The 12,550-nt window shown below is 44.2% G+C and overlaps 1 protein-coding gene across 1 annotated transcript in view; it reads left to right on the top strand.

Moving 5' to 3' along the window:
• Positions 1 to 4,644: 4,644 nt before the first annotated feature.
• ITIH6 (inter-alpha-trypsin inhibitor heavy chain family member 6) overlaps positions 4,645 to 12,550 on the top strand; it is a 32,847-nt gene continuing 24,941 nt past the window's right edge. The window contains 3 exon segments of the mRNA XM_066612708.1: positions 4,645 to 4,662; positions 4,979 to 5,036; positions 10,558 to 10,928. Coding sequence (XP_066468805.1) covers positions 4,645 to 4,662; positions 4,979 to 5,036; positions 10,558 to 10,928 — 447 coding nt within the window.

Genomic DNA, 12,550 nt, shown 5'->3' with positions numbered 1-12,550 from the left:
GAGGACCTGTGGCGTCTCAGCCTCCGCCCTCCACACTTCCGTGGTCCGTTCTGGAGGAAAGGCTCGGCGAGCCCTACGGCCCGCTGCGCAGTTCCTCTTCCTCGGGCGAGCCCAAGTCGTTCCTCCGCCTGCTGCGAGGGAGGCAGTCGCCAGCATCGGGCTTGTTTCTAGCTGCTGCTGCTGCAGCTCCTTCTTGGCCAGGGCTACTTGGGGATCAGCTCAGCTGTGCCAACTGTCCCCACCAGCTGGTGTGCAGCCACCAAAGTAGCAAGTTGGTTGCAACCAGCGGGAGGACAGCTGCACCCCCCCCCCGAAAAGGGAGGGATGCTTACGATGTAGATCAGGGGTGCCCCAAACCCCAGCCCAGGGGCCATTTGTAGCCCTTGGGGACCCCCCATCCAGCCCATGAGGACAGGTCCTCTGAGAGGAATGTTATCAGGGGGTACCAAATTTCTTTTGGGCCCTTTTGCAAAGGCAGAGGGTTAAACAGTGGTGGGGTGGGCAGAATGGGGGCAAAACAGGCAGGAGAAAAGTGGCAACAACCAGAATAATCTTTGGAGCCCAGGTCTACCAGGCTTCCTGATGTGGAGCTCAGATCTGCCTGCCTGCTCTGCACTGGCAGCCAGATACAGTAATACGGAAAACCAAACACACTCCTAATACTCTCTAAAATCTTTCAGATATAGAAAATCATTGCAGGAGATTAGCATCATTGTATTTAGGCTCACACGAGAATGGAAAGTGTCCTGTGCACACCAAAACTGACTTTTGCACCAACTGCAGTCCCATAGCAGTGTCTCTGAGCTCCCAAATGCTCCCTCATGGTTGCGGATCCACAAGCTAAAGAACTACTGTAGCAGGTCAGTTTCCTCCCAGATGTGACACGGTTTAGGAATGTATGCATTCCTGGGCCTGGTGTGTATGGCTTGTGGCAGTAGTTGTTGCCGTATGCCCATGGTAATGCCTCCAGCATGCCACTTGGGCAGTGACTCTGGGTGAGACTGGAAAATGTAAGATCCCAGGAAATTTCTGGGCCCCCTCCTTTGGCTCCTGGGCCCCCTTTCAGGTATAAATTACCCCCTTTACCCCCCTCTCCTAGGCCCTACTTGGGGAGCCTCCAATCTCCAATGAGCCTCTGGCCCTCCTGAGACTTGCTGGAGCCCGCACTAGCCCAACGCGACTGCTCTCAGTGTGATGGTGACTGTTCGACCGCTTGCATGAGCTGTTGGCCGAGGGTTCCCTCCACTGCTTGCTGTTTCACATCTGTGAAACAGCAGTGGCAGCCGAGGAAAGGCCAGCCTTGCTTTGTGCAAAGCACAAGACCTTCATTCTCTAATATATTCATTTATGTAAACTTATTCAAATTTTAAATGTAAATTAATTTTTTTCCTGGCCCTTGACACAGTTGTGGCCCCCCTGCCAAAAAGTTTGGACACACATGATGTAGATTGATATACAGTGTACTGTTTTGCAACAACAACAACAAAAACAATGGCTGCAATCCTATATGCACCTAGCTGTGAACATGTCCTAATGAATTCAGTGGGGCTTATTTCTGAGTATACGTGCTTAGGATTCCATGGAAAGTGGTTTGCATAGCAAAATAGTTTCCGGTCCCCCAAGGGTTCGCAGTCTAAAAAGATGCAGAAGAAATGCCACCTAACAAGCAACTGGAAAAGACACTGCTCTGGGGTAAACAGGAATTGTTGTTTTCCCTGCTAAATATGAAAGGAGCACTTTTAAAGGTGCCTAGTTAGCAGGGGTGAATCCCACTGTTGCTAGTGCTTAACACTGATTTTCTAGTAAAGGTGTTGACTGTTATTTGGGTAGGTTGTGACCCATGAGAGAGCTGCACTTAAACTAAGATGGGTGGAATAAAGATGCATGGAAAGGAAAGGTTGATGGAACTTGGTATGTTCAAGCTGGAAAAGAGAAGGTGGAGAGCAGGGATGGGAACTCGAGTTAGGTGACTCAAGTCCAAGTTGCAAAAATCTGTGTTTTTTTGCTGACTCATGGAGACTCGAGTTATGCATGTGGAAGACTTGGCAAAACACATGAGTCAGGGGCCTCTGATTCATGAGTCGCCATCCGCTTGGGCAACTTGAATCACCTGCTAATGGCTACTGTTTGCAACGCCTCCATCTTGCCCGAAAAACCTCTTGCATTCATCCAGGGAGCCGTGTTTTGTGCGCATGAGGAGTAGCAGCAGCAGGGTATACTATGTTCAGAGATGGGCTGTGGAGTGGAGCAAAATAGTTAACTTTTGTTTGTGCCTAAAAATTCTTGCAGAGTCTCATGTTGCAGAACTTGTAGTGGCTTCTGCAAAAGTACCAGTTTTACCTGGCTTGAAATACACGAGGTGCCTCCATGTCTGCAGAACCCAGGGGAAGGAGGCACCTCCTCTTGTCGTCGTCCCCCCATGCATCCATTGGATGGAGGATGCATCTCTGAGGGAGGGAGGGAGACAGGAGGAGCCATTTTTCCCCAAAGGGACAGGTGGGTTTTGCGAGCAGAAGGAGAGGCTGCAGGAAGCGGGTGGAAGCAGGAGAAGGCTGTCCACGTGTGATAGAAAAACAACCACCCATGTTTCGCCTCCTCACTGCATACCTCGCAGCCAAACAAGCGGTTGTCTTGCACATGTTCTCATGTGTTCCCAGCATAGGCAGGCAGCCTTCCTTAGTTTTTTGGGTAGGCAGACAGACAGGGCAGGGCATTGTCATGATATACTTCTGCAGAAGCAGCAGCCACGCCTTTCTTTTTTGAGGAGTGCTTCTTATTCAACTAAGAGGGGCAGCAGAGTTTGTTTTATTCTACTCAGGGTTTGCTTAGAGGTTGCACAGCATTTCCAAAAAGGACTTTTGTTAGCAGCCAGTTAAGCTAAAACTACCCTGTAACTATGTGGGGTTCCTTATACCCAGTCTGATCTCTCATCATCAGCCAACCTAGTAGCAACAATATACTACTTTCTTTTAGAGATTGCATTAGGCAGCCAAAGTTTGAACAAGGCAAGGCTGGGAGGAGCTGGAATTACACTGACTTTGTGTTGAATCAATCATACACATTTTTTTTTATTCTCCTCGGCACACTAGATCCCGCCACACTTACATGACTCCACTTCTCAGCAAAATGAATGGGCTTTCGGCTGAGGCAAAACTGAAGTGTCTCCTAAATGACTGCTCACCAGATGTGCTAGAGGGAGTTTCTAAATTTTTACTTTTGGCGATTTCTAAGCCTTCTTAATGTAATTTGTCAAAAATGTTGATATTTTATGTTGAACTGTAAATGTTTTATTAGTAATTTAGTATCTTAACTCCGTTTTTGATAAACGGGATTAGGACTAATTATGTTTGCTTTTATGATTTCTCTGTCTATGCCTAATAAAGGTTTATTCATTCATTCATTCACTGACTTTGGGGATCATGATTATAGTGTTGCAGGTTCAGGCAAGGATGGAAGCGGACACCAGGAGGTTTCAAGGAAAACAAGCTTTTATTCTCAGCCGGCTGCTGGTCACAGAGGAATAGCTTCCAAAGTCTGTGACCCCGATTCTCTCAGGGTGTGAGTTGATATACAAACTTCCATTGTAAAGCATTGGCTGGACTTCTGATTGGGAAAATGCATATCACATGAAGCTTTTGTCCCTGCCTACACATCCCCCTACTCAAATTCTGCTTAGCATGCCTTACTAAATATGGCTCTTTTAAAATATGTGAAATCTTTCTTACTGTAGAAGTCCCATCTCCTCCGACCTCCTGCCCATTTGCTGTTTCCTGTTTTTGAAGTACTAGCTGCAACACAACTTGCAAAACCACTTCTTGCGGTCAAAGCTTGTGTCTGCAACACCACTTCCTTTTTAACACAGACACAAAGAGGCATTTAAGGGACATCTTCTAAAATGTCCTGTTGACCCAAGCAGCTAAGTATAGGGCCTACTTTCGCCAAAGCACTTTGCTTATGCTCACAGCAAGGCCCAAACGGGGCTCTGAATGGGTTCAAACACTAAATTCTGGGGGGTTTCCTCACAATAGCAGCAGCAAGACAGACAACTGGAGCGACAAGGGTATTCAGATCAGAGACTACAGTGGCAATGGTTGGATCCATATTTGCTAGCACTAACAATGTGAAATTGAGTCGAAGTTTTTATTGAACTGTATCCATGATAGCATTGCTAGTCCATTCATGAGGTGAGTTGAAGCGGATTACATCAGTGGTGGACTGCGAGGGTTCTAAGAGGGTGGCGTGTTCAGGATGCACTTCTCCCTGAGTCTGCCGCTGCTACCACCTCTCTCCAGCCTGTGCTGTTGTAAGCCACAATGATCTGCTTCCTCTTCACTAGAATGAAAAGTATATCTTTTTCTTACCTTGCTCCTTGCTCAGTTTCTGTAACACCAGAAGACAAGGATTTCTTATTTTATTTACAGGGACACTGCAAGTTTAAATAAAACTATAAGTCTTACATTTCTTGATGTGACTTAAATGCACAAGAAGCCTCATTGCTCAGTTAGCAGGGAATATCGGTGTAATATTGTAATAGTGTAATATTAATATGAAATGAAATGAAAGGAATTGTTTTCATTTTAAAGTCTCTAAATGTTATCTGGAAAGCGAACTCATTCTGGCACCAAACAGTTATTAAAAGCTACCATGAAACACCTCTTTCCAGTGAGTAATCTTTCTCCATGGTAAGATCTAGGTTATTTCTGCCCAAGCAGAAACCTCCCATTTCAGTAGCTTTTGGCACTGCTTAGCGGAGACAGAGTTGGTTGATTCTTGATACCTTGCCACTGAAGCGCTACCAGCCACCTCAATAGTGGCATTATTGCTAAAAAAAACTTAAATGGTGGGGTTTTGTTTTTTTCAGCACCATAACCAGTTAGACCAGGGGGAATGTGCCCTGGATTTTCAGCGATGCAACTCAGGCTACATTTTAAATGTTAAAAGTTAACTGGTAGCTTCACCTCACCTCCTTTCCTGGCAGAGCTGTGTGGAGAAGTTCAGAGGAGAGAAGGACATGGTCTTTGGCAGAAAAATCAGAAGTGAGTGACTGAAAAAAGGAGTCACTGTTTTGAGGTGTGGAAACCAAAATAGTGCAGGGGCAGCAGAATGGCAGTTTAATAAACCTGAAAGGATGCCTCTCATCTCCAGTTTTTAGGGGCAAAATCCATTGCTTTCCAAATCCCATTGCTTTGATATAAATTGCCACTTTTCTCTTGTAATTAACCAACAGGGACCCACGTTTGCCTTTTTTTCATCTTTGTCTCTGACTGGATAATATTGCTAACATGGAAGCTCTTTTCTCTATATGCAGCTTGAGGCTGTGCCATCTCCACTGGTGGGCTGTATCATTCATTGGTGCTCAGTTTGTCAAATGTAGCAGACAATATTTTAATTTCACTTGGGATTTTGCAATACCCTATTGAAGTACAAAATGATGGGCAAAGTGCATTTCAACCATTTCAGATTGTCATTAGGTAAGACCTTTGGGGTTAGGAAATTGTTATTTTCAACTTGGTCGTGTACCAAAAATGGATGCCTGTGTAAATAGCCAGGGCAGGATACTAAGATGCTGTAATGTTTTCCTTCCCTCTAATTCATTTTGCAAACCTCTTTTTCTCTGTGTACAGATTTCTTTCAAAATGTACTTTCTTGTGGCTTTATTTAGGAACTTTTTTCCAAAGCGCAGAGGAAGCGCAGACTTTTCCTCTGAGAATTTTGACCTTTTATCCTCTGGCAAAGAATATAACATATTGCTTTTTAGTTGTTCCAGGATTCAAGGGCTCTGTCAAGAGAATGTAAGGTTCAATCCTATGCATACTTACTTGGGAGTTCGTCCCACTGAACAAAGTGGGATTTAATTTGAGTAAATATGCATAGGCTTGCACACAGCTATGATAGTATTAGTGAGCATAGAAAGGTTGTACAATTGCTTTGTCCATGGAGACCTGGGATCAAAGGAAAAGGCTTTCAACTTCCCCAACCTTAAACTGGTAGCTGGTGAGGATGCATGACTTTAAACATGTGATGCTGGTTGGATTTTTCATTGGAACAAGACCAGAGAGTCTAATCAAAGTCATCTCCGGGGCAGCTCTTTTACAAAACACACAAGAATGTTCCAAAGATAGCATGTGGATAATGTTATTTGGGAATTGGAAGGTTCTTAGCCCCATTTTACCTGATGGATCTTAGCTAGGACCAATACTATCTTTTCCTTTTTTTCTGCAACAACAATGAAATCCCCCATCATAATATCAAAGTAGCATTCATAGGACAAATTCAGCCATGTTGAGTAATACTGTTGCACATCACTGCCTCTCATCTTCAAATTGCCATTGGAAATGCAGCTAGTACAATCACTAGTTCAAATAGTCAAGAATCATGAGTAATTAATTGGATTAAGCAATCAGCAGATTACCACAGATACTTGCCTATAAGTCAATCTCACAGATAAGTCAAGGAAAGTTTGAGACAAAAATCATTGAATTTTCCATGACTTGGATAAGTCAGGGTTAAACTTACGGGTTGTCTGACTATAGTTTTGTCTGATGTTACCCGAGGCCAGATCCTGAAAAATAACCTACCAGTAATGTTATCTAAGAACTGTACAGTCTCTAATTTATTAAAAATGTAGTAAGATATCCTAAGATACATTTTATTCATTAACTTTTTAAATTCTGGCCTTCACAACATTTTTGTAAACACTATCAGAGTAAGTGCCCTGTAAACAACATACCACTAGCACCATTAATCAAATCCTTCTTTAAGGTGCCTGATGTGTTAAGCCAGAGGCTCTACATATGACATGCAACATAAAACACATAACTGTGGGTGTGCAATTCAATTCACAGCAGAGAGAAAAGCAACAAGGAATAAGCATGAGCAAGCACAGCTACACATAGTTGCAATCCTGTTTACTCAGAAGCAGACCCATTGTTTTCCATGGGTATTATTCTTAAGCAATGGTGCACTGAATTGTAGCCTGGGACTTTGTGTCAGATGGAAATGAGGATGATATCCTGGGGTTTTAAACACCAGACCCTGAAACTGAGGGAGGGGGTGTGAAATTCTTTGAAAATGACTTGCCAGGAATTGTTCTGAGGCAGCAGCAAAAAGAGAAGGAAGCATTTTAGCTTCTCCAAACAGGAAGGGAGATGGGAGTTGTAGGGTTTGTGAGGAGTACAGTGCTGCACCTCCATACCAGCAGCCCTCATACAGATTACAGTTCCCATAAGTGCCTTCACTTCCCTTCCTGTTTGGAGAAGAAGCTAAAATGGCTGCCACTGAATACCATAATTACCAATAAAAATTCTCCCTTAGAATTCAGCCACACATTAGAACAGGACACACATGGGAAATCTTTCTCATTAATGGTTCTCCATGAGTCAAATGTGTCTGTCTGCCACTGCTAATCAGGGCCAACCCAAGTCCGTCCATCCCCCAAGCATGCAAGGTGACATAGTGAAGTACTACATCTCACCCTTACGGTGCATATCATTCTTCTTCCTCCCACTGTCCATACAGGGTCTCGCCCCCTCATCTTTCCTATGATACACAGAGCATACTGTGCATTGATCTCCTGCTGGTGTATTGTCACTGCTTCTCTAGCCTGCTACTTTCCTCCACAATTCCTTTCAGCTACTTTCCTCCACAATTCCTTTCACTCCATTCCCCTTCCTCCACCTCTTGAAAAGAGAGGAAGAAGACAGAGGAACAGCAGTTGCAACACCACCAGGGAGGAAAGGGGTGGCCAGCTAACCTCACCACACTTCACTTGTGGGCCAACTCTGTTCTTAACAGTGTCCCACACCTGTGGTGGTCACCACATATTGCTTCACGAGGGGCTACCTCCAAGTATGACAGCAACAGAGGAGCAGAGGTGTTCCCCTGAATAGAAAAATTTGGATTGCCAGATCTTCCCAAGAACAGCAGTGTTTTCTGTTATGTGGAAGCCCTCGGGGGTTGTATAATCCTTAGCAGAAGATGTGGTGATAGCTACTAACTTAGATGGTTTTTTTAAAGTCAACAAATAAAATAAATGGAGGTTTGTCTGTGCACAGCTGTCACCTGTGATAGGGGAAATGTACTTGGGTGAACAGAAGATGCTGGGGACAAACAGGGGAAGACCATCTTCTGAGCCAGTGAGTGCAGATAAAAACCTGCCTTAGTTTGAAATTTGCAAGTGCTAGAAGAAGAAAGGTGAAGGTGAACTTGTATGGGATTAAGCAATGAAAAAACATCAGGATTTCCATCTGAGGACTACAGGTCAGCATGCTTGTTTATCCCACCGCCTGGACAGTAAAAAAAAACATTCTTCTTTCTGAAATTCAAATTTCAGTGGATTTTTGCTTCACTGCTAGCAACAAGGTTTGCCTCCTACAAAATGGAAGGATTAGGACTAAAAAGATAAGAACATAAGAAGCCCCACTGGATCAGGCCATAGGCCCATCTACTCCAGCTTCCTGTATCTCACAGCAGCCCACCAAATGCCCCAGGGAGCACACCAGATAACAAGAGACCTCATCCTCGTGTCCTCCCCTACATCTGGCATTCTGACATAACCCATTTCTAAAATCAGGAGGTTGCGCATACACATCATGGCTTGTACCCCGTAATGGATTTTTCCTCCAGAAACTTGTCCAATCCCCTTTTAAAGGCGTCTAGGCTAGACGCCATCACCACATCCTGTGGCAAGGAGTTCCACAGACCGACCACACGCTGAGTAAAGAAATATTTTCTTTTGTCTGTCCTAACCCGCCCAACACTCAATTTTAGTGGATGTCCTCTGGTTCTGGTGTTATGTGAGAGTGTAAAGAGCATCTCCCTATCCACAATGTCCATCCCCTGCATAATTTTGTATGTCTCAATCATGTCCCCCCTCAGGCGTCTCTTTTCTAGGCTGAAGAGGCCCAAACGCCGTAGCCTTTCCTCATAAGGAAGGTGCTCCAGCCCAGTAATCATCTTAGTCGCTCTCTTTTGCACCTTTTCCATTTCCACTATGTCTTTTTTGAGATGCAGCGACCAGAACGGGACACAATACTCCAGGTGTGGCCTTACCATCGATTTGTACAACGGCATTATAATATTAGCCGTTTTGTTCTCAATACCCTTCCTAATGATCCCAAGCATAGACTTGGCCTTCTTCACTGCAGCTGTACATTTGGTCGACACTTTCATCGACCTGTCCACCACCACCCCAAGATCTCTCTCCTGATCTGTCACAGACAGCTCAGAACCCATCAGCCTATATCTAAAGTTTTGATTTTTTGCCCCAATGTGCATGACTTTACACTTACTGACATTGAAGCGCATCTGCCATTTTGCTGCCCATTCTGCCAGTCTGGAGAGATCCTTCTGGAGCTCCTCACAATCACTTCTGGTCTTTACCACTCGGAAAAGTTTGGTGTCGTCTGCAAACTTAGCCACCTCACTGCTCAACCCTGTCTCCAGGTCATTTATGAAGAGGTTGAAAAGCACCGGTCCCAGGACAGATCCTTGGGGCACACCGCTTTTCACCTCTCTCCATTGTGAAAATTGCCCATTGACACCCACTCTCTGCTTCCTGGCCTCCAACCAGTTCTCAATCCATGAGAGGACCTGTCCTCTAATTCCCTGACTGTGGAGTTTTTTCAGTAGCCTTTGGTGAGGGACCGTGTCGAACGCCTTCTGAAAGTCCAGATATATAATGTCCACGGGTTCTCCCACATCCACATGCCTGTTGACCTTTTCAAAGAATTCTATATAGTTCGTGAGGCAAGACTTACCCTTACAGAAGCCATGCTGATTCTCCCTCAGCAAGGCCTGTTCGTCTATGTGTTTTGAGATCCTATCTTTGATGAGGCATTCCACCATCTTACCCGGTATAGATGTTAGGCTTACTGGCCTATAGTTTCCCGGGTCCCCCCTCTTTCCCTTTTTAAAAATAGGCATGACATTTGCTATCCTCCAATCTTCTGGCACCGTGGCCGTTTTGAGGGACAAGTTGCATACCTTAGTCAAGAGATCTGCAACTTCATTCTTCAGTTCCTTAATAACTCTTGGGTGGATGCCATCAGGGCCCGGTGACTTATTGAACTTTAATTTATCAATGAGGTCTGAAACATCTTCTCTTTTAACCTCTATCTGACTTAACTCCTCGGTTAGGAGGGGCCATTCAGCCAGCGGTATCTGCCCGAGGTCTTCTGCCGTGAAGACAGATGCAAAGAGATGCTGCATAGACTGACCACCAATGCAGTTTTATGTGGTCTATTCAGAAGTAAGTCCCATTGTGTTCAGTGGGGCTTATTCCGAGGACAATGTGTATATAGGATTGCAGCCTAAGATTTCAGCACTTGAAAAGTATCTCCTTTCCTTTCACGCACACATTGAAGTGAGGAGTTTTCTATTCCTTCACTCAGGAAGTTCTTGGAGATATTTTGGGTCACTTCTGCCAAAGGACATTGCAGGTATGAAAAGGGAGCAGTGCTGGTAATTTTGCAATGACCTCCTTCTGTCCCTTTGGCTATCTGGACCCATAGTCTATTTACGCAGTATATTTGTGGACTGTTTATTTTTTTTCCACAGCCCTCATCAAGTGCTGAAAACAGGACACGGGCTCTTCAGAATATTTTGTTTTCATTTCATCTTATGGAGTAGTGAGTGAAACTGGCCACCCTCCAGTCTTGGATGCATGGACAATCAAGGCTTGTATCAGGATGAATGCTACATTTATAGGTCCCTTTAAAAAAAAAAAAAAGGAAACCTAAGGTTTAAAAGTACGAACGAAAGAGATGCCAGGGAGGCGTTCTCCTCCTCGGAGCCTTCTGCAAAGACGAGGCAAGACTTTCACACCAGCCATGAACAGGCTCCAGGGGTATTCTTTCTATCTCCTCCTGATCCTGGCATCTTTTCACATCATGGGGCACCCTACTCAAATCCACACACCTTCCCAAGAGGTAAGACCTGCTGGGGACCAGTTAAAAGGCCCAGCTGTTTGCTTGGTCTTTATCCTAGTGTTTTTTTAAAAAGAAACTGGAATACTAAATGATAAAGTCAGGTGGAGGCTGCAATGTCAAGTGGTTAAAGAGTGGTAGAGATCTTGAAAGCCCAAACCCCTGGGTTCTACTCCTAACTTTGAATAGGAAATGGGATCAAGATATTGAAGAAAGGAGAAAGTAAATGATTGGTTTTCTTCTAGGATCCTAACATGCCCCCTAAAAGCCTTTTGCTCAGTGCGATTGCTACTCCTGCACCCCCTTAGCTATGCCACTAGACAGTAAGACTGCAATCCTAACCACACTTTCCTGGGAGTAAGCCCCATTTAACAAAATAGGCCTTTCTTCTGAGTAGACCTTCTGGTTAGGATTGTGCTCTAAGACTACTTATATGAATAATACAGTACAGATGAATAACATTTCCATTCTGCTGGGTGACATTCTGAGCAACTCAAGCTTGCACATTCTTTTTCTAACAGAGGTTGCTTATTCTGCATTTTTTAAAAATTGGGACCAAAACAGCAACATCTCTACACCAAGCAGTGAATTAATGTTGGAGATGCCTTGAGTTTCTGTGTCTTGGCTACCTCTATGCTCCTTTTGCATAAAAGCTGTAGCCACACTGGAATTATTTTGATTTTCAATTTACCCTGACTAGGAATCTGGCTCACTCCCTGCATTGAAGTGACAATGAATAGCTGAAGATCTATTACCTTTGATGGAATTACTCCAGCTGAAGATGTGCAGCCCTTTACGTGCTGCATGGAGCATTTCTCTTATTCTGTAGCACAAGCACTGGACCTTCCTTGTTGCTGGGTGGAATCACAGTCCCCATTCGCTGCACATTTCTAGGCAGTTGCCACTGTGATATCTTGGTTTGAATCCAGTCCTAGGCAGCTGCAGCTCATTCCCATCCAGACTTTGACTGACCAAAACTCACAGCAGGTGCAATCCATGAATGATAAGATTTTGAGATTAGGCCTGGAAAAAAAAAATGGTCAGTGTCCTAGAACAAGTTTTACCACACAAAGCAAAGTGTATTCAACACACCACTGGAACAGAGTGAGCAGAAAGAGGAGGAACATTTGTCATATTCCATTGTTACTGAATCTCTCATTTTTTGTGGCTTCCCCCTCCCCTTTCCTGAAATTATGGGTGAATTAATGGGATTCCAGGGCTTAATTTTAATATTTCAGTATCTGATCTTCTTGCCTGTAGGGAAACACTTGAAAATATTAATAGATACTATTAATAGTATCCATTAATGGTTTTTGGTGGGTTTTGTTGTTTTTAAATTTCTTTATTTTTGGATTTTTCTGGGTTTGGCAGTGCCATCAGAAAAAACAGGTCATATTGCTGGAGAAATATCATAAAGCATTAATATTATAATAAGGTGTACCGTTGCTGCAGAGGCCTTGCTCCTGGAAGATATTGGTCTGGGTTCTCTAAGTGATTGAACTTAGAACAGGGCTTGTGTCTTTCAGGAATGAGAAAAACTAAAATTCCCTCCTCTACTTCAGTGATCTTCAGAATGTGGGTTGAGACCCAGAAATGGGTTGCAGCTCAACCTCGGGTGGGTTGTG

Source organism: Tiliqua scincoides, chromosome 2 (assembly GCF_035046505.1).
Source record: "Tiliqua scincoides isolate rTilSci1 chromosome 2, rTilSci1.hap2, whole genome shotgun sequence".
Lineage (NCBI taxonomy): Eukaryota > Metazoa > Chordata > Lepidosauria > Squamata > Scincidae > Tiliqua > Tiliqua scincoides.
Note: the sequence above shows the minus strand (reverse complement) of the source record. Positions and strands in the feature narration are given on the sequence as shown.